General features: G+C 51.7%; 10 protein-coding genes across 10 annotated transcripts; 4 read left to right on the top strand and 6 right to left on the bottom strand.

The window, feature by feature from the left end:
• The first annotated feature begins 66 nt into the window (after positions 1-66).
• BO97DRAFT_406812 (uncharacterized protein) lies at positions 67-1231 on the top strand. Its single transcript, XM_025695499.1, has 4 exons — positions 67-482; positions 548-827; positions 884-936; positions 997-1231. Exons 1-4 carry the CDS (start codon positions 95-97, stop codon positions 1176-1178), a joined length of 903 nt encoding a protein of 300 aa, XP_025549711.1. The 5' UTR covers positions 67-94; the 3' UTR covers positions 1179-1231.
• Positions 1232-1699: 468 nt separating this feature from the next.
• On the bottom strand, positions 1700-3033 carry BO97DRAFT_444532 (uncharacterized protein; the record flags this gene model as incomplete). The annotated part of the gene is made up of 1 exon (XM_025698466.1): positions 1700-3033. Exon 1 carries the CDS (start codon positions 2792-2794, stop codon positions 1700-1702), a length of 1095 nt encoding a protein of 364 aa, XP_025549710.1. The 5' UTR covers positions 2795-3033.
• Positions 3034-3903: 870 nt separating this feature from the next.
• BO97DRAFT_406811 (RNA-binding protein) lies at positions 3904-5196 on the top strand. The gene is made up of 3 exons (XM_025695498.1): positions 3904-4497; positions 4565-4793; positions 4847-5196. Exons 1-3 carry the CDS (start codon positions 3999-4001, stop codon positions 5037-5039), a joined length of 921 nt encoding a protein of 306 aa, XP_025549709.1. The 5' UTR covers positions 3904-3998; the 3' UTR covers positions 5040-5196.
• Positions 5197-5605: 409 nt separating this feature from the next.
• On the bottom strand, positions 5606-6551 carry racA (putative Rho GTPase Rac; the record flags this gene model as incomplete). Its single annotated transcript, XM_025691908.1, has 6 exons — positions 5606-5666; positions 5726-5958; positions 6032-6212; positions 6280-6338; positions 6413-6445; positions 6519-6551. The coding sequence occupies 6 exons, from the start codon at positions 6549-6551 to the stop codon at positions 5606-5608; spliced, it is 600 nt and encodes a 199-aa protein (XP_025549708.1).
• Positions 6552-8391: 1840 nt separating this feature from the next.
• On the bottom strand, positions 8392-8896 carry BO97DRAFT_444529 (putative quinol monooxygenase). The gene is made up of 3 exons (XM_025698465.1): positions 8809-8896; positions 8635-8747; positions 8392-8553 (listed from the first exon to the last, which is right to left on the bottom strand). The coding sequence occupies exons 1-3, from the start codon at positions 8869-8871 to the stop codon at positions 8403-8405; spliced, it is 327 nt and encodes a 108-aa protein (XP_025549707.1). The 5' UTR covers positions 8872-8896; the 3' UTR covers positions 8392-8402.
• Positions 8897-9590: 694 nt separating this feature from the next.
• rgd1 (putative Rho GTPase activator (Rgd1)) lies at positions 9591-12472 on the top strand. Its single transcript, XM_025695497.1, has 9 exons — positions 9591-9870; positions 9944-9997; positions 10068-10674; positions 10735-10943; positions 10999-11545; positions 11600-11743; positions 11801-11895; positions 11954-12024; positions 12101-12472. The coding sequence occupies exons 1-9, from the start codon at positions 9709-9711 to the stop codon at positions 12210-12212; spliced, it is 2001 nt and encodes a 666-aa protein (XP_025549706.1). The 5' UTR covers positions 9591-9708; the 3' UTR covers positions 12213-12472.
• A 136-nt stretch (positions 12473-12608) lies between these two features.
• Positions 12609-14276, bottom strand: BO97DRAFT_372271 (uncharacterized protein). The gene is made up of 3 exons (XM_025692858.1): positions 13832-14276; positions 13664-13771; positions 12609-13581 (listed from the first exon to the last, which is right to left on the bottom strand). The coding sequence occupies exons 1-3, from the start codon at positions 14191-14193 to the stop codon at positions 13089-13091; spliced, it is 963 nt and encodes a 320-aa protein (XP_025549705.1). The 5' UTR covers positions 14194-14276; the 3' UTR covers positions 12609-13088.
• A 382-nt stretch (positions 14277-14658) lies between these two features.
• BO97DRAFT_349024 (uncharacterized protein) lies at positions 14659-15946 on the top strand (the record flags this gene model as incomplete). The annotated part of the gene is made up of 4 exons (XM_025691905.1): positions 14659-15261; positions 15339-15394; positions 15455-15602; positions 15692-15946. Coding segments are annotated over 4 exons (1062 nt in total), but the record flags the coding sequence as incomplete, so codon positions are not given.
• Positions 15947-16792: 846 nt separating this feature from the next.
• Positions 16793-19447, bottom strand: BO97DRAFT_435924 (SUI1 family translation initiation factor; the record flags this gene model as incomplete). Its single annotated transcript, XM_025697757.1, has 9 exons — positions 16793-16941; positions 17007-17099; positions 17231-17305; positions 18791-18811; positions 18876-18973; positions 19102-19118; positions 19178-19209; positions 19282-19332; positions 19411-19447. 9 exons carry the CDS (start codon positions 19445-19447, stop codon positions 16793-16795), a joined length of 573 nt encoding a protein of 190 aa, XP_025549703.1.
• A 561-nt stretch (positions 19448-20008) lies between these two features.
• On the bottom strand, positions 20009-20899 carry BO97DRAFT_122006 (uncharacterized protein). Its single transcript, XM_025689977.1, has 2 exons — positions 20719-20899; positions 20009-20620 (listed from the first exon to the last, which is right to left on the bottom strand). Exons 1-2 carry the CDS (start codon positions 20796-20798, stop codon positions 20236-20238), a joined length of 465 nt encoding a protein of 154 aa, XP_025549702.1. The 5' UTR covers positions 20799-20899; the 3' UTR covers positions 20009-20235.
• Positions 20900-21468: the final 569 nt, after the last annotated feature.

Below are 21468 nucleotides of genomic sequence, written 5' to 3'. Positions count from 1 at the left end.
ACTCAGCATAAAAAAGTTGCGCAGAGACAACACGATTACGCTGCCATTGAAGGCTTTGCTCAGCAGTGAAGAGAGTCAATTCCAGATCAGAATCATGTCCGACGCAAACGCAAAGCCCACCGGTCTGGCCGCCAAGGTGGACAAGAAGCGCAAGAGACAGGCCGAGGAATCCAACTCCAAGCCGGAGCAGACGAAGTCGACTGGCAACAATGCCTCCGAGGGACCGAACAGTAACAAGAAGCGCAAGAACAACAACAAGGGCAAATTTGACAAGAAGGGTGGAAACAAGGGCAAGGACAGCAAAGACAAGGCGAAGCAGCCGAAGGAGCCTCAGGAGACCAAGGCGACAGAGGTCAAGGGCAGCATCGATGAAGCAATCGGCAAGATGGACGGACGGTTGTTGGCGGACCACTTCGCTCAGAAGGTCCGACGACACAACAAGGAGATCACTGCAGTCGAGCTGAGTGATCTGTCCGTACCTGGTACGAAAGCTCCTAGTGCTTGCACGGCGTGGGTTTAGAACAATCCACATACTAACGGCCACCAGACTCCGCATTCCTCGACACCTCATCGTTCGACTCCCCACGCAACCTCGAAAACCTCCCCGCGTTCCTGAAAGCTTTCAGCCCGGAGAAGGGATCCGGATTGGCGAAGTCATCCGAGGAGAAGGGTACCCCTCATACACTGGTGATCGCGGGCGCAGGTCTCCGGGCCGCGGATGTCGTCCGAGCCCTCCGCTCATTCCAGAACAAGGAGTCCATTGTCGGCAAGCTGTTCGCGAAACACATCAAGTTGGACGAGGCCAAGCAGTTCTTGGAGCGCGCACGGTATGGCTTTCTCTCTATACCGACTCCCCATGGACATGGACTAACCCCGCATACAGCATGGGCATCGGAGCCGGTACCCCAGCCCGCATTTCCGACTTGATTGATTCAGGTACGCTCTCTCTCTCACCGTCTCGCCTCCACATAACCCAATAATTCTAACACATAGCAGGATCCCTCAAACTCGGTGAACTGGAGCGTATCGTCATCGACGGTTCCTACGTCGACCAGAAGCAGCGCGGCATCTTCGACATGAAGGAGACGCATCTTCCGTTGCTGCAGCTGCTCACCCGGCCCGAGTTCAAGGATCGGTACGGTGCCAAGCAGAAGGGTATCAAGATCTTGGTATTTTAGAAAAAGAAAAGGTGATTGTACATAAGCAAAAAGGGGTTGGCGTTTGTCAGACGGTCTGATTTGATCTTCTTTTATGGATGATAATATATAGCCTTTGATAAGTTCTATATTCTGCGTTCACCTTTCGTGTAGGCATTGTCCATTAGGCATTGTCCATATACTCCATTGGCTGATAAGTACTGGAAGAGCTGCACTATCGCTGTACTATTTCGCCACGTCTTCACTATGGAAGTCAATTAATGTAAGTACCGAGATATATATCTGGGTTTGGAGCCTCGTTTTCAACGGGTAGTGCCAGGCACTCCAATCATTTTTACAAATATGTGTCCAAGTAGCAAATTGGTGCTATTCTCTAGTAATATTGATCAGTCGCAAGATACAAAGGAGGTTGCCTCTGAAATCAAGCTCTGCCGGTAATATGGTACGATGGCGGCGTTACAGTTATATAGGAGATAGAATAGACTAATAAATTCTCAGTTCCATGTAGACAATCATCTATATATGAAGATAGGATCGACAGGTCAACAATCCTGTTCAGCCTTCTCGAACCTCCACGAAATATTGTCCAACACCGCAGCCATTCTCTGACCTTCATGCTTGGCCGTCAGACAGCTAAAGCCACCAACCTGCATTTCCTCGAATGCAACAGCCTCCAACAAGGGACAGTTTTTCCGCACACACCTGAAGAACCGAGTCCACGAGGCAGCCGAGATCTTAGAGCACATGGAGAACTTCAGCGACCTCAGATGGCGACCGATCAACGGCAACCACTCTTCAAAGTCCTCGGGCCGGAAAGCCGAGCGACGGATCTCGAGATGCTTGATCTCCGCCAGCGGCTTGACGTTCTTGAGCACGCAGACCAGTGACCTCGACTTCGCCGAGTTGGCATCGCCGATGAGGATCAGTCTTTCCAGCTTGGGCGCGGTCCGCAGGATGCGCGGAAGGAGCCTGTAGAGGTAATTAGCGAGGTGGTAGTAGTAGGGCTGCGTGACCTGCAGGGAGGTGAGTTTGGACCAGGCGCGCGCGAGATCCGGCTGCTTGTGCACGCGAGTATTATCCTGAGTATCCGGCCGGGCTCGTCTGGACTCCCTGAGCTCTTCGGCGAAATTGTGCGTATATAATGATAGGTGTTCCACGGGGAGCGCGGCCTCGACGAAGATGTGCAGCAAAACGTTGAGGACGTCGTCGCTGTCGAGATATGTGCGGCGTCCTTCGTGCCTGTTGAGGCAGATCTCGAAGCTTCTGCAGTTCGTCAGCGAGCACACGAGGTCATTTTTCAGGGTCTTGATGCTCGGGATCTGGGTGGGTTGCTCGATCAACTCGTGCGTAGTTACCCTATGCAGTGGGTACAAGGGCCCAAATGGTGGCTCGATCCTCATGACTTGAACGTGCTTGCGCAGTATGTCGATCTGCGCGATTCCATGCATTTGGGAGAGGCTCCGATTGGAAAGATCCGTGCACAGAACGCGCAGTGAGCGAGCCATAATCCAATCAGGAAGACTATGTATTTTCGTCATGACTCCTACAGACACCGCATAAAGAGAAAGCAAATCCCACCCGCTCAAATGCGCAGCAACCATACTGAACAGCTCTGGGGGCAACCTCGTGAGAGACATAATTGAGGATTAAGACGAGAAAGGACCATAGATGTGTTTTTGTGGCGGGGATTCTATCATTGATGCCCATGGCGCTGGGCTTGACATGCGGTTTATATAGGGCTCTTGCGACACAAAACAGAATCAGCGGACTGCAACAAAGGGCATCAAAGGCTGAGAATATAATGTAACCAGACAATGGCATTTTTGAATCAAGGAAGCAAGTCAAAGGGCATAGAAATGAAGATCGCATGTTATCTGTTCTGTTTAAAAAGGATCTGCTCGTTGGTCTTCATGGGTTGGAGATGAGTGCAATCGCATGGCCTGATCGAGCTTTGGCCTCTGGTCTAGATGCCTTCAGGAAGCCTTAGATGGAGACCTGCAAAGCGAGATGCGACGTGCTCAGTCAATAATCGAGGCCCTGAACCAAAGGCCACCGTAGTCAAATAAGCTTCGGGTGTCATCACAATGACCGGCCCGAAAGTGAGGTTATTTTCTTATTTGTAAGTACTTCCAGCACTCTCATCCGACCTGTAACTTTGAAGTGGTATAGGAATATCATCCCCCAGAGCACCTCTACATCAGTTCGAAGCATCCGGACATAATACCAATGCAAAGAACTAGAGAACCCTGCGTTCTTCGACCTGGAACTTGAGCTGTAAGCAGAGAAATTGCGAATACTTGGGACCAGTCGTGTATGAGAGAAATCCAGCAGTATCTGATCTGAATGAAAGTGCAATAAACTGTTCCATTCATTCTCTACACCCCAGAGTGCTGATCATATACCTGGTGTCAGCAGGAACCGCGTCAGAATATATTAGTGAGATGCCAATCGAAGCAAAGAGATTGATATAACCCATGAAACAGCAATGTTTTTCATTATTAGTGAAGCAAAGCATTCCACTTTCATCGTTGGTTTGAACAAAGCGAACCAACAGGAGACCCAGGATGCATGAGATCAGAACCAATGCTAACCATAGTAACTCGGCTGAACCCCGGCGGGGCCATCCATGGTTGTTGCCCGATCGAACCCGGAGAGACACCTCAGGCACCCACAAGCTATCGCTCCGCCCGGTCCCACCGCCATTTATCTCCGCCCGGCAGAAAAAGGAAATTTCCGAGACTTTTCGCTATCTTTGGCACCGGTTGCATTCCGGTTCGATCCATTGCTCACCTCGGTTTCAAGATTTCCGTCGATATATTCATTCCTCCCCTCTTATCCATCATGAGCGACAAGAAGCGCAAGCTCACCGAGGAATCGGTCAAGCCTGAGGGCAAGAAGGCCAAGCGCGACGAAAAGAAGGAGAAGAAGGAAAAGCGCAAGGCCAAGGACGTTGTTGAGGAAGTAAAGGCCGAGGAGGTTCCCGCTGAGGAGAAGAGCGAGAAGAAGGAGAAAAAGGAGAAGGAGAAGAAGGAGAAGAAGGAGAAGAAGGACAAGAAGGAAAAGAAAGAAAAGAAGGAGAAGAAGGAAAAGTCCAGCGACGATGCGGAGGCCGCTGAAGACAACGAGGTGGAGAAACAAGCCCCTGAGGCCATGGACGTAGACGCCCAAGAATCCAAGGAGAAGAAGAAGGAGAAGAAGGAGAAGAAGGACAAAAAGTCCAAGAAGGCAAAGAAAGAGGACAAAAACGCCCAGGATGAAACCCAGCCCTCCGAAACTCCCGCAGAAGAGCCCGCTCAAGAAGAGGCTAGTCAGAAGGGAAACAGATTCATTTGCTTCGTCGGTATGTTTGAGATGATGACCCGAACCTACTAGCTGGCTTGCGATGGAGGCTCATTTCATTATGACAGGCAACCTCCCCTACTCGGCCAACCGCGAATCCTTGACCGCGCATTTTGAGAAGATCACGCCGGTATCTGTCCGTGTGGCGACCGAAAAGGACAAGCCGACCAAGTGTCGTGGCTTCGGTTTCATTGAGTTCGACAACTACGATCGCATGAAGACCTGCCTTAAGCTATACCACCACTCCATGTTCGATGATAAGAAGTACCCGCCCCGGCGGATTAATGTTGAGTTGACGTGAGTGCCCATAAACCACGACTATGATGGGATGAAGTGCTGACTTTATGCAGCGCCGGCGGTGGCGGCGGCAAATCGGAACACCGGAAAGCGAAGATCGAAGCGAAGAACAAGAAGCTCTTTGAGGAGCGACAGCGGAACGCCAAGGAGATCACCAAGGAGAAGGAGCGCAGATTTCACGCCGAGGAGACTGGCGAGGATGCCTATGCGGGTGTGCACCCCAGTCGGAGGAACCGTATGGCTTAAGAGCCGGGCCTTGCCTCGTAGCGATCATAATTCGATCAGTTTTGGTCAAACCCAAAAACGTTGTGTTTTTCGTGTTCGCTTGAAAGATATCCTTCTGTTCTCTTGTTCTCATGTGCATACTTAGAAAGTGTCAAGCAGGAATATAGACTTTAAAAGACCAATTCTGTATATGACTGGGCTCTGACTTGATTATCGACTGAATCTTGCATTGCAAAGAAATCCAACTCGTACGCTCGCTCATGGCTTTCAATATTCAACGACGGGGGAAGCAGAGACACTGAAGGCTGCGGTCAACTCGGAAAAGACGCTCATAGAGTGGTATTGTAATGGCATGTTACATCTGTATAGTGCATCAAGGCGGAGGGGGAAGAAGACAAAGAGGGTAAGTAAGGTTATCCTGAACCTGGACGGAGACGGAGAAAAGAAAACCTCAGGGTCATGGCACCAAAACAAGGAACGGGAGGACAAACAGCCAAAACCAGCAAAATGCGGGGCGTTACAGCCAAAACCCAGACGCCGTATTAGTTGTTTATATTATAGGTCGGAAAATGCAGTGAGGGAGAGATCTACAGAATGACACATTTCTTGTTCTTCGGTTTCGCCGTAGGCCGGGGGTTGAGGACAGCACTGAGAGCAAATGGTTAGAGCTCGAGCCGCAATTGCGGGGTACTTCGCGAACAACATACCGAATAGCCTCATCGAATACACTCTTCAAGTTACGCTGTGTGAGAGCGGAGCACTCTAGATACTTGTGTGCTCGGATTTCCTTGGCTACGGCCAGAGCCTGTTCATAGGAGACGGGCTCCATCTTCCTCTGGCGCAGGGTTTCCAGGGTTCCCCGGTCGTCCCTCAGGTCGAGCTTAGTACCAACAAGGATGATCGGTACGTTGGGAGCATGGTGTTCGATTTCGGGGAACCACTGCAGGAAGGTTAGTGGATAGGTTCGAGGTATAGGTTGGGCAGGCGACCATGGCCTCGCAGGGATGAAGTACCTTAGCTCTCACGTTGTCAAACGAGGGAGGGCTGACGATGGAAAAGCAAATGAGGAAGACATCGGTTTGCGGGTAGGACAACGGGCGAAGGCGATCGTAATCTTCCTGTCCAGCAGTATCCCAGAGTCCTAGGCTGATCGGTCTGCCATCTACCATCACACTAGCAGTATAGTTGTCGAATCTGTGCGCGGGGGTCAACAACGTATTCGCATCAGACTTGAAGCCTCGACAGGGACGGGATCACGGACACGGTAGGTATATATTCACCGGGGAAGGCGTTTGTTGTATAGGAAATCAGGAGACATGTCTGACCGCTGCGTTAGCAATGGATGATCAAATCAAGTTACCCAGCAGGACGAGGAACCAAGAGAATTCACGTACTTTACCAACAGCACCGTCACCTGTCACCACACACTGTAACCCGTCACTCAATCATTAGCTGTAGTTCGGTTGAGCAACCTGTGGGTGTCGCTAGGCAGAGGCTGACCTTCAGAGACTGGGTCGCGGGTCCTGTCGCCATTTTTTTTCGCTTATGATTCTAGAGGGTATATGGAGCACAAAGATAGAAACAATTGCGACAGTCGTGGCAGGTGGATGGTACTGGCGATATCGATTCCAAGGAAGCTCGAGGAGTAGAAGGGGGTTGCGTTTCGTGGCTTTAAACGGGCGGGCGTGTAACCAAGTAGAGCGGGTATCTGCTGAAGACCGAAAGGCAAATCGAACCGGTCAGGGAGGGCTTCGCAATGCACAACGGAGATAACGGCGACAAGACACAAGACAAGCAATATGCCAAAAGTGTGAGATGGAGAGAATTAAGCAGCAGGCAAAAATAAGAGGAATTATGCCAGAGAATAAGGACACAATCAGGATAAAGGGAAGAAAAAGAAGAAAGACGAGCAAAAATTCGCAGAGCTGGTGAAGGAGGAGGTGGAGGAAGTGGAGGAGGGTGGAGTCGAGGGGATTGAAATACAGAAGTGAACGAGAGAGTCAGCGGCGAGAGAATGAGGGAGGAGGAGGAGGAGGGGAGGAAAGTTGATCGATCAATCAGTTCGAATTGGGTTTAGTGGATGGAGTGGATAAAGTGGGAATGGGGGGGGGAGGAAGAGAAAGAGAGAGCGTGAGAAAGAGAAAGGGACCATTAAGGAGGAGAAGAAGGAGAAGGAGGAGGGGAAGGAAGAACAGAGTACTCACTCACTTACAGAACAGAATGCAATGATGGATGGATAAGAATCAGACCTACCTGATAGAGAGATGTCGATTCACAAGCTGAAACAAGCAGATAAGACTGGAGAAGTCCAAGCAGGCAAACTCCCTCCGCGAACAATGGGACTATTGATCAATAGATGCCTGATGCTTGATACTTGATGCTCGCTCGTCCTATGGAGACTTGTTGTACAGTACAGTACTTTGTCCGTTTAAACCCAGAATCACGAAACACAGACAGAAAAAGAAAACGAAGACTCGGGATGGGCAACAACAGCCTGTCAGCCAGCCATGGATAGAATGACTAGTCAAATGAGTTGGTTGGGATCAATCCAATCCATCATCCATCCCCTCTCTGACAGACTGGAACCACAAAGGAATTGGATGAGATACACGCGATGGCTGGGAAGCCAACACCCAATCACAAGCATGTATCCAATATCAGCCTCTCTTCTGGTCGACAACCATGATTCTCTATCGTCCATCCCACCACCATGTTTGGGACTGAATGGATGGTCCCGTCCGGATCCAAGGGACGGCGCCTGCATCGCTTGTTGGTTCAGGGGTCCTGTCCTGTTCTTCAATCTCAGAGGAGATAACAGTTTGTCTCCATCGCTGACCAACCGACCCAGAGGTTCGCCGTCCAGTACATACAAGGAAGACTGGCGATGCGATATCGTCATGACCCACGGACCACAAGCCAAGGACTCTACATGCCTGTCTGCTCCAGGACTAATACTATACTAACTAAGAAATAATGAACAGCCAAAGTCCTCCATCTCCATCCGTCACCTAATTCGGTCCGCCTGCAGCTCCAAGCGCAGACCGCCCTCCTTCGGTCTAATATTAGATCATTAAGCATCGGTCTTAGATATGTATGCTGCAGTGACGAACGGGGATGGCTCGATTTGCATTTCGATCGAATCCCTATGCAACTAACTCCCAGACTACATACTTACCAGTGAGGCTATATTATCGGAAGTACCAACCTCTAGACTTTCCCTCGCATCATTAGCCCGCCGCCGCCTGTACAGTACTTATATTAGCCGCGGTGCTATGCAACACTCGCCTATCCCACCTCCTCCGCCGCCACCACCGGATATATCACAACTAGCACAGGGTAGAGTCATATTCATGAAATTGATTTCATTTTCAAAGGCAGTTCGATCTACAGGCGGGAGATCTTAGATGACTCGGGCAATTGCCCACTCCCCCGCTGAATGTCAAGAGGCTTGGCCATCAACCCCCCCGCCTTGGCCATGAACGTCTGGAACCAAGGCGTCTGACCATGTTTTTCATATGCTTCTTGGTTGCGGTATCTATGAACCCATCAGCTCGAAGTTCCAGACGGATTCGACCATCCTATCCTAGCAGACCAGGGAGAGGGTTTGGTTCAGTACCTCTCGACGACAATGACCGCGGTCCGATCTCGATTGACGTAGGCATAATAGAATAGGGTATCGGGCTCATTGGCCTGTACTTGACGTGAAAGCTCACTCCAAAGGGCCGCAACCTGATGACAGGTCAGGGTTACGGCACATCAGCAACTTGAAGGAGAAACCAAGGGTACTCACCTCGTCGATCTTGTCGGGTTGAGGATAGGCAAAGACGGTCACATTCACTTCAGCGGATGCCATTGTATCTGTTATCTAAGATGTCTCTGGGTTCTGGTTTTCTTGAACACAGCTACAGTCGGACCATACGAACTTATATAGTACTCATTCAACATTCAGACCCACCGAGGAACCTCGAATTTTCAGACAAGAGTGCTCGAATAGCTGACTCTCTGCCTCGGTAGAATCGGTAACATGGACCACATTTGTCATCGACCTCACTTTATCTCCGTCCGTAAGTTAACTGCGATGCCTGTTGAGAGATCCAACTTAGTCAGGCCGTCCGTGCTGTTTTTCGGTGGAGATTTTCTAGAACCAACCCAGGGATCACTGGGTGAGACCGGAGCAGAGTCGGGCTAAGCTCGGAAGGGCTGGCTGGTCAACACTATCGGCAGTTTATTATTACTGACTCTGTTGGGGACTAGATGGAGATAGGAGTATGGGTATCCCCAGCATAGATAACCTTACCCTCTCTCAGCTCACTCACTGTAAGGAGCCAACCCGTGCCTGGCAGCCCTGGCAGGCAAAGGTGAAAAAGCACCGGCCAACCACGCCTCCGCCGCCACCCACACTAAACCTCTTCCGGTCTTCCCGCCCACCCAAGCCACACACGCTAAGCCTCCCCCACCCGCCGCCTTCCCCGATCGGGCGCATGATGATGCCTGAGTGCTGCGTGTGTGTCTTGTCTGTGTGAGTGTGATGAGAGAGAGAGAGGATGACTTGCTCTTAGTTAGGCTTCCGCAAATACTCATCCTCCACTGTCTATACACACCTCTCACTTCCGCATCGCATTTCTCCCTCAATGCGCCTTCATCCTTTCTGTCAATAATCAATCCTGTGCCATCCACTGCAACCTTTCCTATGGCAGATGTGTCTTTACCTCACAGCTCGGGGCCCGAGCCCGATGCGCCGCCATCCAGTGCTGGCTCTGCCGGCCACTCCGCAGCTATCGAGCTGCGTCCGGGTCCGGCCCCGATGACGGAGGAATTGAAGGCTAAGATGGACAAAGTCATCTATTCCGATGTATGGCAGTCACCTCTCATAGCTTTCTCCCCCCACATCGCGCCCGTACTGATTGCAGGACTCGGTCATATAGATTGGTATCACCACTCTCCTGACCCGGCTAAAGCAGAGTGTTTCATCTGCCAAGGTTCGTCTCAACCACAGCGCACCGTCTGAGAAAGCACAGATGCGCTAACTAACCCCGCAACTGGATGTAGGACTTCTCCACATTCCTCAAGAAAAGATCCTCCCTCGAAGAAGAGCATGCGCAAGGTCTGAGGAAGCTGTCCCGCTCGCTTCATGATGCGGCACATCGCACCGAGAATCGCCAGGGCACCTACGGGACCAGCTACAATGACCTCAATCGCTTCCATGAGCGCATGGCAGATCATGGACTGCAATTCGCCGTATCGTTGCAGCAGATGGCCGACGACCTGAATGAGCTGGCCACAAACATCGAACGTGGCCGCAAGCAATGGAAGCAAACGGGTCTGAGTGCAGAGAAGAGGGTGCTCGAGGCGGAAGCGTCTGCCGAGAAGGCAAAGGCTAAATACGAATCGTTGGCTGAACAATACGACCGGGTGAAGACGGGCGACAAGCAGGGTGGAAAGTTCGGTCTCAAGGGTCACAAGTCCGCTGCGCAGCACGAGGAGGAGCTATTGCGCAAAGTACAGAATGCGGATTCGGACTACTCCACTAAGGTCCAGGCTGCACAGGCGGCTCGCCAGGAGCTGGTCTCAACCCATCGCCCCCAAGCTGTGACGAACATCCAGAAGCTGATCTCAGAATGTGACTCGGGTCTGGCGTTGCAGCTGCAGAAGTTTGGTGCGCATCACGTTGTCCCCCACCATGTTCCTGTGGGGTGTTAGTGCTGACGTTTCGTAGCAACGTTCAACGAAAAGCTGCTGCTAGGCCAAGGACTGTCAATTAGTCCACTGAAGGATGGCACAGCGAATCCTGCTTTGGCGCCAAAGAGCCTGTATGAAGTCGTGTCGCAGATCGACAACGAGAAGGACTTCCGTGACTACATTCTTAGCCACGAGAGTAACCCGGCTGCAGTGGCATCCGAGCAGATCAGATATCAACGGCATCCGGTCAGTTTCTATGTCTAGATCGTCGGAATGCTTCAAGCTAACAGGTTGATCACAGACTCTCGGAGGCTCTGGGCCTGCTGCGCCTGTCTCTGCACCCACGACCCAGAATAAACGACAGTCGACTTTTCTCCCTTCGTCCTTTTCTACACAGACCCTCTCCTCTCCACAAGCAGCAACGCAGCCGCCAGCGCCGGCACCAGGCCCGGCACCCGCACCCGCACCGGCGCCAAATACCGAGCCGATGCCTTACCATCAAAACCCAGACTCCTTCAGATCACCTCCTTTCCAACCACAGCCACCATATCCGACAAGCTCTTCGGGACCTCCAGAGCCGCATCATGCTGCAAGCCAGCCACCTGTACCGCCAGCGAAAACGCCACTGCATGCGCCTGGTAATGGTTTCCAGCCACACTTACCTCCTCTGAAGCCGGTGTTCGGTGTGTCTTTGGAGGATCTGTACACCCGAGATGGGACGGCAGTTCCCATGATTGTCTATCAATGCTTCCAAGCCATTGAACTCTTTGGTCTTGATATGGAGGGTATCTACCGTCTATCCGGCAGTGCCACTCATATCAGCCAGATGAAGGCAATATTCGACAATGGTGAGCTATCTTGTCTCGTGACCTATCGAACTAGACCTAACATTTGCACGGCAGACTCGTCTCAGGTGGACTTCACCAACCCCGAGAACTTCTACCATGACGTCAACAGTGTCGCGGGGTTGTTGAAGCAGTTCTTTAGAGACCTACCTGACCCTCTATTCACATCTCATTTCTATCATGACTTCATCAACGCAGCCCGTAAGGAGTCCCAAGCAGAACCTGAACCTAGCACCAATCCTGATGCTCGAAATCTAGGCCTCGATGATGACATCCAGCGTCGCGACTCTCTGCACGCGCTCGTGAACAACCTACCGGACGCCCACTACGCTACACTGAGAGCTTTAATTCTGGTACGTTCCCGCGCCGATACTATCCGATGGCTTCGACACTCCTTCTAACAATAGGCAGCACCTCAACAAAATCCAGGAGCATTACACGCAGAACCGGATGAACGCAGGCAACATCGCCATCTGCTTTGGGTCCGTCACCGATTCCTTTTCCCTCCCCCCCTCCCTCCCATTCTTCCCTCAAACACGGACTAACATTCCCACCCAGACCAACCCTCATGGGCGCCAGCTCCGGCGGCAACATCGCCGACGCAGGCTGGCAAGTCCGCGTCATCGAGACGATCCTAGTCAACACGTTCCAGATTTTCGACGACGACTAGATTTATTCTCCGCGCACGACCATGCCTAATTCTGTTCGTTTTGGCCTTGCTAAACCGTGACCCAGTATGTGGATTTGCTTCCCCACATCTCCCATTTCTACTACGCGAATACCACTCGATTTATTGCTTTTTTTTATGTCGTCACTTGTTTGATCGTTCTCTCATCTTGGAAACCGATTGGCTTCCGAGCTTGGATGTGTATATATGCGACTTAGTAATACCTGCGTCGAGACACAGTAGAATCTTCCTACCGCTTGCACATGGGTTGCCATCGGCTTGCTTTCGTAGATCCATCGTCTTGGTTTCGTGGATTCGTGATTGATAAGGCTAGCGTCGGTAGAGCTCTTTGCCTAAGCACCTATGTTTCCTGGACAGTTGTTCACATGCAACACATGGCTTGGCATTGGTACATTGATATATTGGATACAGTATATAATACAGTAGACTGAGTAATTCCCGCGTATGCAACAAAGCAGACTGAGGTAGTATGGCGGGCTAGAAGAGGAAATAGCCTCGATAACACAGGGGCGTAGGCTACTAGAGCAACCTGAAACCCAAGATAGAAGAAGAATATGCAATGGTGGAGAGGAAACCAGGCTAAGAAGACAGGGATAATGGCAATGGGCACATTTTGGTTCAGGGGGTGGCTGCTCGTGACTATCGTGTTATTAACAACAGACTTCATTTGGAGGATGACGGATCAGATTCCAGCACAGGGGCTAGGGCCATCCGACGACTCTCTGTATCCGTGCAAGGCAGGAAGAAAGGAAGGTCCTCGAGTCAGTCTCGGATAGAGGGTTCGTGCCGTGGTTGTGGCGAGTGCAGGGCGGGCACCAGACAAGCAGGGACGAAGAAGGAAGGGCAGTTCTGCTTAATTTACTTTCCCAGCGACGCATTCATAGCCTCCAACCGCTCGCGGATGGTCAGACCAGGAGCAAAGAATGGGCTGCTGAGATCCTCGACGGTGGTGGCATTGGTATAGCCCCAGACGCGCCATTCAGTGTCCTCGCCTGTCCACCGGAGCTTCTGGAGGACCAGGTATTCAGTGCAGTCCCGCTGCTTGGCGTCCTGGGCCACAGCAGTGGAGTTCTTGGCCGTCTTTCCATTGGCGGGCTCCGTGTATTTGCCGGTGGACTGTTTGCTGGTGATGCGCACGACGACCTGGCGCACGCCGGAGTCCGGCAGTTCGGGGATCTGAGTGGCACGGTCCGAGACCACGCGGGCACCGGTCCAGAAGGTAGAGGGGTTGCGGATGTACTTGTCCAGGCTCCAGGTGACCTTCTCGTTTTTAGGGCGCGCTGCGATGCGCTTGTTGAGGTCTTTGGCGAGACCGGTGCAGCAAATCTTGTTAATGGTGTTGGTGTCTCCGCTGTAGGTATGGCACGAGATAGTGTTAATTGCCTGTTTTTGTAAAGGGAGGCACATGCCGCTGAAGGTATGGGGAGACTCACGCGGCGAAAGCAGAGTACATGCGTTGATGGTATTGCTGGGCAATCTGGCGACGCTCCTTCAGTTCGAGTGGCAGCCCTTTGTTGAAGTATCGGCAGTAGGCGAGGACTCTGTATATTCCAGAATTAAACGTGTGACGCCAAACCTAGTTGAAGTGACCCAGTACGTACCCCAAAAAATTCTGGAAACCCGTCTTCATCCACAACCATTCCAAGCGTAAACGTTCTTGAGGTTGTTTGAAGATGGACGGCATATCCTTCCATAATGGGCGAATGTAGGTACCGGGCAAGATTCCGAAGTCCTGCGGGAGTTCCGTCCTTGCCATTCCTCTGGTTTTAGTTCTCGTACTCGGCTGAGGGGGTGGTCTGGCAACGATGGTCTTTGGCAACCGCCCCATGGAGCGCTGGGACGACTGCGAAAAGGAACGGGATTGGCATGATGCGGCGCCGGAGACGATGGGAATCGGAGAGAAGGGATTGTTGCTGGCTCGGACGGCCGAGGACAAAGGCCCCTTGGACAGTGACGAGGCCATGATGCGCGCGTGGGCAGCGGAGTGCACCTCGGTGGACCTAAGTCGAGGAAAGCTGGCAGAAGGTTGGGGTCGAACGAATGGAGATCGAATCGCAAAAGAGATCCGAATGAGGGAAAATCGAAACCCGCCAAAGACCCGGCGAGACGGTCACGTGTCCGCCACCGCCGCGGGCTTTTGCTTTTGGCTGATTTGGCTTCATGCACTCAAACGGGCTCAAGAAATTGTTTCGCGTGCGCTTTACAAGACGTCAGATTCCTGCCTAGAATTTTCTGATCCGGTGAGATCAGCTGGTGCATTGATTCCGGGCTTTCGTCTTCAGTGCGCTGTTTGTTTCCAGAAGTCTCCAAATCCAACCATCGCCATAATAAACAACCAGAAAAACGTTCCGGTCCAGAGGTTTTCCACTTCCCCACACCGTTTTGCAGCAATCGACTCTGTGTGCACAATCGACATTCACTTCGGCATTTTCTGCGTGACGGCCGCATATGCCGTGATATAAGGCTGGCTCCTCCTCGTCGTCGTGATGCTGCATCTGCGCCCATCCCTATCCAACCACTCCGGTCACCACCTCTTGCGTCTGACCTGAATCCTCTGTCCAATTCCTCCTCCGCCGTCGACGAGTCTCTCCTCCAATCTTCCACCGTTTATACATCCTTGACGTCAATCCTCTCAAAGCTGGATTCCCGCGATAAAGACGGGGCCCCCGCAGCCGTTGTCCCGCCCTTCCCTTCGGCCGCCCCCCATACCCCTGGCAGCGTGGGCAGCAACAACAGCGGCGACGAGGGCGGCCAGTCGATCCCCTCGTCGGCGCTCCACCCCCGCGTGGCAGTCATCCTAGGCGTGGATCGCAAATGGTACCTGCCGCTGGTGATCTGTCGCGCGCTGAGCACCGTGCCGGCCGCATGGTGGGGTCTGCGATGTGCGTTCACATTCCTCGCCGAGCTCCTGCAAATCCAGCCAGGCATGGGAGGGGAGGGGTGGGCGGCGGCGATCGTGGGCAGTGTCGGGCAGGACTGGGATGTTGAGCGAAGATTCCGAGTCACTGAAGTGGCTTTGGCGATTATGTGGGTATGTATCTTCTGCTGGCTGCTTTGTCGCTCCTTTCTATGACTAGAACCGGCGTCTAATCCTTTCTTTGTACACAGTGCTGTGCATCTGCATATCTTTCTTACTTTTTTGCTGATTGTATGATGTCTCGATGGTATGTCCTCTTCCTCCCACCCCCCAATAGTTCATTCACTGATGATATATCGTCATTAAGGCTTTTGAACTATACCCCGCCAGCTGTTGTTATTCGTCTCCTCACGACAAACGGGTTGATTGCTTATATTACTTCTTGGGTCCTTTATCTTTCCGGCGCCTCGTCCGACCCCCGTCTGCTTCTCCCTGCCTGGATCTCCATTACGACTGTGAGTGTGCCTTTCCCAATATCCATTCCATCTCACAATAATAATTTACTTCCCTCCGTTTCTCGTCTAACGTCTGCTACCTGTATTAGACCCTCACTTTCCTTTACCACGCCACCCAGAACCACGCCACGATCAAGCGCGAAACGGCCGCTGCGCTGCTCGTCGTCGCGGTGGCTAGCTTCGTGAGCATGTCCTCCCTGCTCCTGCAGTTGCACCTTACCCGCGAGAACGAACCCGAGGTGCCAGTGTTCGTCATCACCCGGAAACTATGGGACTGGGCGGTCCAGATCTTCCTGCGCATGCGGGTATCGGATAGTCGGGCGTATCCTCCGGGGGAATTGTAAGATTAGCTAAATAGATGATCGTTGTGTGGGCCGTCGTGCTTTGTTGCGTGCTTCCCGTATTACTACCCCCATATGGATTTATTCTACCCTGTTGACTCAAGTACTTGAATATTCAAGTAGCCTTTGTTAGTCTGGTTCCGGCCGCACTTTGTAGTAAGTAGCTCTCAGTATCTCAGTAGATCTACGTCGTCGGATAAGTAGTAATCATGAATAACCAAAGTATTCCATTCTTGGACAATAGTACGGAAGTGACAGTCTAGGTCGGCATGTGCGGAGACAAAGACGATCGAATCATAGGAAACGAAAGAGATCAAGAATAACGACTGTTCCTCAATCCCCACCCTCCGAAACAACCCTCTTCAAACATAGCAAACCCTCGACCGTCCTTTCAGAAGAAAACTAGAAGCTAAGAAAAATATCTATGCAGATAAGGGTATCTACCAACGCCTCGTTCCGTCATTATCCCATTCCAGGTATCGCAGTTGAGTCAGGAAATAAACAGTTTCAGACCCACTGCTGCCCCCTCCTTGCCCAGACGCCTATCAGAGTGCGCCGGAGGGAAGGAGGGGGGTTCAACTTGACAATATTCTTTTTTAACAAAGCAAGCTTCAAGCCCAGTGTACCGAAACAGAGCGATGGAAAGGTATATGAAGACGACAAAGCTCGTGAGCCGGTCGACTGACAGCCTTCAATTGCAGTGACGTAGTGATGCAATAGCCGGGTTCAGAGAAAAGCGACGGGCACGCGAGCGATATCGACCTTCAGAGCCTTCCACCATTTCTGAGAGTAACGTAGACCGAGAAAAGAAAAGAAGGGGACCGGAACGGGGACGTGACGACGGGGTGCTTAGAAACCGTGGACCTTGATGGTCTTGGCATCCAGCTCGAGACCCTCTTTCTTGTCGGTCAAGAACTCCTGAACATCTTTACGCTGATCTCCTTGGAGCTGAATCACCTCGCCCATCTCAGTGTCGTTGACGATGGTTCCATTGCAGGCTGGCAAAACGTTAGTCCGACGCTTGGAGTGGGCTTAAGGCGGAGCAGGCCCAATGGTAACATACCGAACTTCTTCTTGATCACCTTCAAAATCTTCTTCTGGTCGAACTTCTTCGGAAGACCCTGGACCGTAGTCAAGGTCTTACGACCATTGCGCTCTGCGAGGGAGGTTAGTCTCAAGGCTCTGTAACAAGACGGGGCGCCACCATAGGCCAACAAAAAAGAGGCCAACAAGACGGCGATAGGATGGGTGGTGACGATAGAGAGAGAGGTATCGAGGATGACGTACGTTGAATCCGTATGTGGATGTAGTTTTGAGACTGCTTGGTCTCGCCGGTGTCTTCGTCAGCTTCGGCGAAGGGGTCTGTGGGAAAGAAGCACGTGTCAGCCTCAGGCTCATGACCTGGAATTACCCCGCCAAAAAGTGATGCGAATCCGACGAACGTCAAGAAAGCCGGCCAGATGACTGAAATGCGCCAGCAGGTAGTGTATACGCCATTCCCAAGAGGAACGAGACTGTGATACACTAAACTGGGCAACATTCAAGGGAGGCTTATCCGCAACAACGTCGACATCGCCCACAGAAGGGGGGGTGTGGCGACCAACTTACCGAAGGTCTTAAGGTTTTCGATGGACATAAACTCGGCCTTTCGTCGTAAACGGCCCTTAAAAGCGGTATTGGTAAAAGTGAGCGGAGGGGAGAGAATTTAGATCTCTGTAAAAAGCGTAGAAGCGATTGCGAGTCGAGGAGACTGAGGTTGGATGTTTGAAGATGAGTGTAGAGGGGGGAAAGGTCGGGAAGGAAGCAGAGAGAAGAACAGAAGAGCCTTTTGAGGGGCGCGGCTTGCCTTTAGCGCCCTTGTGGGGGAAGGCGGTGTATGGGCCTGACTAAGCCCTGTCTGGTCTGTTCGTCTCTCAGCTGGTACGAATCAGTAATAATGTTGCCCCTGTGACTGGCTCTCCGTTCATCAGGCATCCGATGTAGACTACACTACTTATTACAAGTTAGGTTCTGGGTCAAAGGAGGCTTGAAAGAGGCGTTTGGCTCCATCAGCGTCAATTGGTTGGAGGTTGAAGTTCAATGTTTGGTGGCAACCAGCAACCTTCTTCGGCGCATTGCACCCCCCTCCTCTCACACCCCCCTAGTGCGCCTCCCCACTCACCACCAATACTTTACTGACGCTGCCGACGTAGCCCTTACGCACTGGCTGTGTTCCAGCCATCCATCTGTCTGGACTGGGGTTCAATTTCAGGCTGTCAGGTTCTCAGAGATACCAACATATTTGCCAGCCAGATTATACTTTGAACCTGTCGCTCTGCCTGCTGTCCTTGTTTGCCTTCATGTTACTTTTTCTTTTTCCTTGCAGTTTCAGCTCCGATGTACTGAGGATGTATGTATGTATGCACTCTGCATATTTCTTGGTTGCCACTGTCCTTTTGTACTACCCTATGCGGGGCGATCGTCCTAGCAAAGATGACATTATGGTATTTGTGGTATTATAGTATTCGTACAGCATGTCGGATTTTCCCGTACATCACATCGATGCCCCGTGGCCCTGAAGCCCGCCAAACACACCCCCATTGACTTTTCCACTTCCCACTCGGTAACGCTTGGATATGCCGTATAATCTTTGTCGCAAATTCGAAAACTCCATGAACAAATAGTGTATCAAAAGACTTTCGCAAGGGGATGTCGGAACAGTGTTTCTCTAAGCAGAGGGAACGGGGGAGGGAGCAGCAGCACCGCGCGCGGCCTGAGGAGGCAGGAAGATCGGGAAGTAGGTCTGCATAATACGAATTAGAACAGATGACCGGAGCTTGCAACTCTGTTTGCGAAACGTAGCCGCACATACCACGACCAAAGCCATCACTAGATCGCGCCCTGAAAGTCAGCCATCGATACTCCATAGTCTCGCCAGGCGGGGTGCACGAACAGGACATCAACACGGACATATACCCTGGAGTAGAAGCAGTCCTCTTCTGCTCGGGGGTCTCGCCTAGCCAGTTCTGGAGGGAGAAGACGAATGATACCCTGGATACTAGTTAAAGATGCGCAGATCGATGTCGTGCTCGTCACCTACCATCCGATCATCCTGTATGAGTTTCAGTGGTTAGCTGCCAAGATTCGTATCATCGCCCGAGGGAGCGTCTTCCTCTCACCTGTTCCGGGTGAACATCTAAGAAGAAAACATTAGTATGTTTCAGTTGTTGAGGGCGGAGCTGGGTCGCAACCTACCGCAGCCATCGGCATGGTGCTGGACATCGTGCCTAATTCCAAAGCATTAATGCGACACTCATCCCCGCCTTAACCACCAGGCTTCTTTATCGCTCGTGACGTACTGGACATGTCGGCTTCATTCTTGTCCTTGGGCGGGTCGATGTAGGGGATGGCTAAGATCCGGAGTCAGCATCAGCAAGAGTGCGCTTTGAAGCGGCGTAAGGCACAGGGACAGGTAACAGGCAACGTACCGAGATCCAGCCTACGCATGTCTTTCTTGGACGACATCTTGTCAGTTGATGGTATTTAGTATAATGATTGATCAACTTGTGGGTGTAAATCCGGGGTGCGAAGCTGTTGAACTGGCCAACCAAGCGACCAGCGCCGCCAAGCCCGAAAGCGGAAAGGTTGCTTTACTGCCACCATATCTTTCCCTCTCGGCTTTATCTCTCCGCTACGGAGTACAGTACTGTACTTATCGGATTTCTTCTCTAAGAGTAAGATATCAACTATCTCCCTTAGCCACCTTGAAAGTCAGGCACTCATTCTTTAGCCGAGTATCCAAGGCCGACAGTTGCTACTTCACAATCACCGTACTTATCTTTTTATCAATTCAATTGTGATGACCATAGATTGACGCGCGAAGCGTCCGGAATCGAGACATATGGCCGCTTCCCCCGACCAGGCAACCTTGGCTCTTGCTCGCTCGATGTGTCGTGTCTTGCATCTCCGGATCTAGCCCCTTAGTTGCAAATGTACGGAACCACTAAATCCACAACGCCACGATTCAGGGGATCAACAGCTTGAGCTACTCAACGACAATCACGAAAAGTCGCTTGACTCTCGGGGAATTGCGCAAGCACAGTTGATGGCGCAAGATCGACAACAGCGCAAATGTACAAATGTAAGGCAACCCGACTCGAGAGCTGTCTTGCAAACATGGGTCTCGAGTGGACGGAACGCCACGCAGAACGGATATATACGGATCTCTTTTTGGAATGCAGGAGACTTGGCTTATCTATCGTGTCTGGAACAAATGCTGTCTTGCCTCGCAAAGTGACAGATACGAAGCTTAGTCACTGACGGGGAACTGATCCGGGGAAGTGGCCAAACATTGGTGTGCGCCTTCTCCAGGGTTCATTCAAATCTAGACTGTGCTTGTGTGACATTGACACCTTCGAAAGGTGCCTGTCAAATCCGATCCGACTGCGTACAGTAGTACTGCATTCTGCAGACCGCTGAGCTGGACATCGCTTTGTCGCAAATGGCTTTCCGTGTGAAGGCCGGTCTGTGCTTTCGGAAATGCCGGGCATGAATTTGCAGCCCAAGGCGAACAAAAGGACACTTGGACCCCTGGTTCGATTTGCGATTCCTACATCATTTTGTGTGCTACTCAGGTAGAGATGAGATCGGGGAGGAATCGGCCATTGTAGCGAGAGACCACCCCACGTGAGAATTAGGCTATACCGGTTAGTGGGAGGAAGATCTCTAGAATATAGCTATGGCATTTGGGATCAAATGCGGAGAAGGATGACTGCCTCGGTGGGCGTCCATCATACCACACACACATATTACACACAAATGTCATGCCACTGAGAGGGGAAACACTCCGTTCCCAGAAAGGGTTCTTTTTACCCATCCAAAGGTTGAACCTCGGACGGCAATCTGTCCCGAGAACTGGGCCGCAGAACCCGATGGTTGAGACCAACACAAATTCGCTCTCTGGCCGGTTGGATCGATCATTCTCGACGGGACTCTCGGGGATGTGTGTGGGCTATGAGCAACAAAGAAACCAAAGACTTCCGTGTGTTCCGTCCTGGTTGGTACTCGTACAAATGTTACTCAGTAAACTCATATGTTTAGACAAGTGGGGAGATCTAAGTCAGGGCAATCCCCTGGAAGTTGAAGAAACCAGTGGCCCACATCAATTGGAGTAGAGGAAAACTGCAGAAGGACCAAGTCTCTAAGGCTTACAACAAAAGTCGTGCCCGGACAATTGCTAACTATGATTAACTCTGGGCGTGGTCGGTTTCAGCCGGTCAGGGCACATTACGCGATAGACTAGGCTAGATGATTACTTCCCGCATTCGAAGATCGCAGGAGCGCTCACCGTATGTTCGGAGGTAGGACAACCCGAGGAAAAGGTTTCATCCCCTGTTCAGAATCATCTTAGCCCAGTATGCACCGTCGGGGGTTCTGTTTGATTGCCCACGTAGTCTGGCAGTACGTGGTACGAAATCTGTGGAGAGTCTGTGATGCACCCAACGATGAGTGCCATTCTCCTTCTACCTTGCCAGCCCTTCCCCTCC

The sequence above is a fragment of the Aspergillus homomorphus genome (genome assembly GCF_003184865.1).
Source record: "Aspergillus homomorphus CBS 101889 unplaced genomic scaffold BO97scaffold_28, whole genome shotgun sequence".
NCBI classification, from domain to species: domain Eukaryota; kingdom Fungi; phylum Ascomycota; class Eurotiomycetes; order Eurotiales; family Aspergillaceae; genus Aspergillus; species Aspergillus homomorphus.
Note: the sequence above shows the minus strand (reverse complement) of the source record. Positions and strands in the feature narration are given on the sequence as shown.

Excerpts from the sequence above, each read along its gene's own strand:
- BO97DRAFT_406811 (XM_025695498.1), top strand. The coding sequence starts at position 3,999 with ATGAGCGACAAGAAGCGCAAGCTCACCGAGGAATCGGTCAAGCCTGAG. Across the intron at positions 4,498-4,564 it reads CAGATTCATTTGCTTCGTCG|GCAACCTCCCCTACTCGGCC; the intron begins GTATGTTTGAGA and ends TCATTATGACAG. Across the intron at positions 4,794-4,846 it reads CGGATTAATGTTGAGTTGAC|CGCCGGCGGTGGCGGCGGCA; the intron begins GTGAGTGCCCAT and ends GACTTTATGCAG.
- BO97DRAFT_372271 (XM_025692858.1), bottom strand. The coding sequence starts at position 14,193 with ATGGCCTCGTCACTGTCCAAGGGGCCTTTGTCCTCGGCCGTCCGAGCC. Across the intron at positions 13,772-13,831 it reads GGTTTCCAGAATTTTTTGGG|AGTCCTCGCCTACTGCCGAT; the intron begins GTACGTACTGGG and ends TGGAATATACAG. Across the intron at positions 13,582-13,663 it reads ATGTACTCTGCTTTCGCCGC|CGGAGACACCAACACCATTA; the intron begins GTGAGTCTCCCC and ends CCATACCTACAG.
- BO97DRAFT_122006 (XM_025689977.1), bottom strand. The coding sequence starts at position 20,798 with ATGGGTAAAAAGAACCCTTTCTGGGAACGGAGTGTTTCCCCTCTCAGT. Across the intron at positions 20,621-20,718 it reads GTGTGTAATATGTGTGTGTG|CCTAATTCTCACGTGGGGTG; the intron begins GTATGATGGACG and ends TAACCGGTATAG.
- rgd1 (XM_025695497.1), top strand. The coding sequence starts at position 9,709 with ATGGCAGATGTGTCTTTACCTCACAGCTCGGGGCCCGAGCCCGATGCG. Across the intron at positions 9,871-9,943 it reads ACAAAGTCATCTATTCCGAT|ATTGGTATCACCACTCTCCT; the intron begins GTATGGCAGTCA and ends TCGGTCATATAG. Across the intron at positions 12,025-12,100 it reads AACATCGCCATCTGCTTTGG|ACCAACCCTCATGGGCGCCA; the intron begins GTCCGTCACCGA and ends ATTCCCACCCAG.
- BO97DRAFT_406812 (XM_025695499.1), top strand. The coding sequence starts at position 95 with ATGTCCGACGCAAACGCAAAGCCCACCGGTCTGGCCGCCAAGGTGGAC. Across the intron at positions 828-883 it reads CAGTTCTTGGAGCGCGCACG|CATGGGCATCGGAGCCGGTA; the intron begins GTATGGCTTTCT and ends CCCCGCATACAG. Across the intron at positions 937-996 it reads TTCCGACTTGATTGATTCAG|GATCCCTCAAACTCGGTGAA; the intron begins GTACGCTCTCTC and ends AACACATAGCAG.
- BO97DRAFT_444529 (XM_025698465.1), bottom strand. The coding sequence starts at position 8,871 with ATGGCATCCGCTGAAGTGAATGTGACCGTCTTTGCCTATCCTCAACCC. Across the intron at positions 8,748-8,808 it reads AACCCGACAAGATCGACGAG|GTTGCGGCCCTTTGGAGTGA; the intron begins GTGAGTACCCTT and ends ACCTGTCATCAG. Across the intron at positions 8,554-8,634 it reads GCGGTCATTGTCGTCGAGAG|ATACCGCAACCAAGAAGCAT; the intron begins GTACTGAACCAA and ends ATGGGTTCATAG.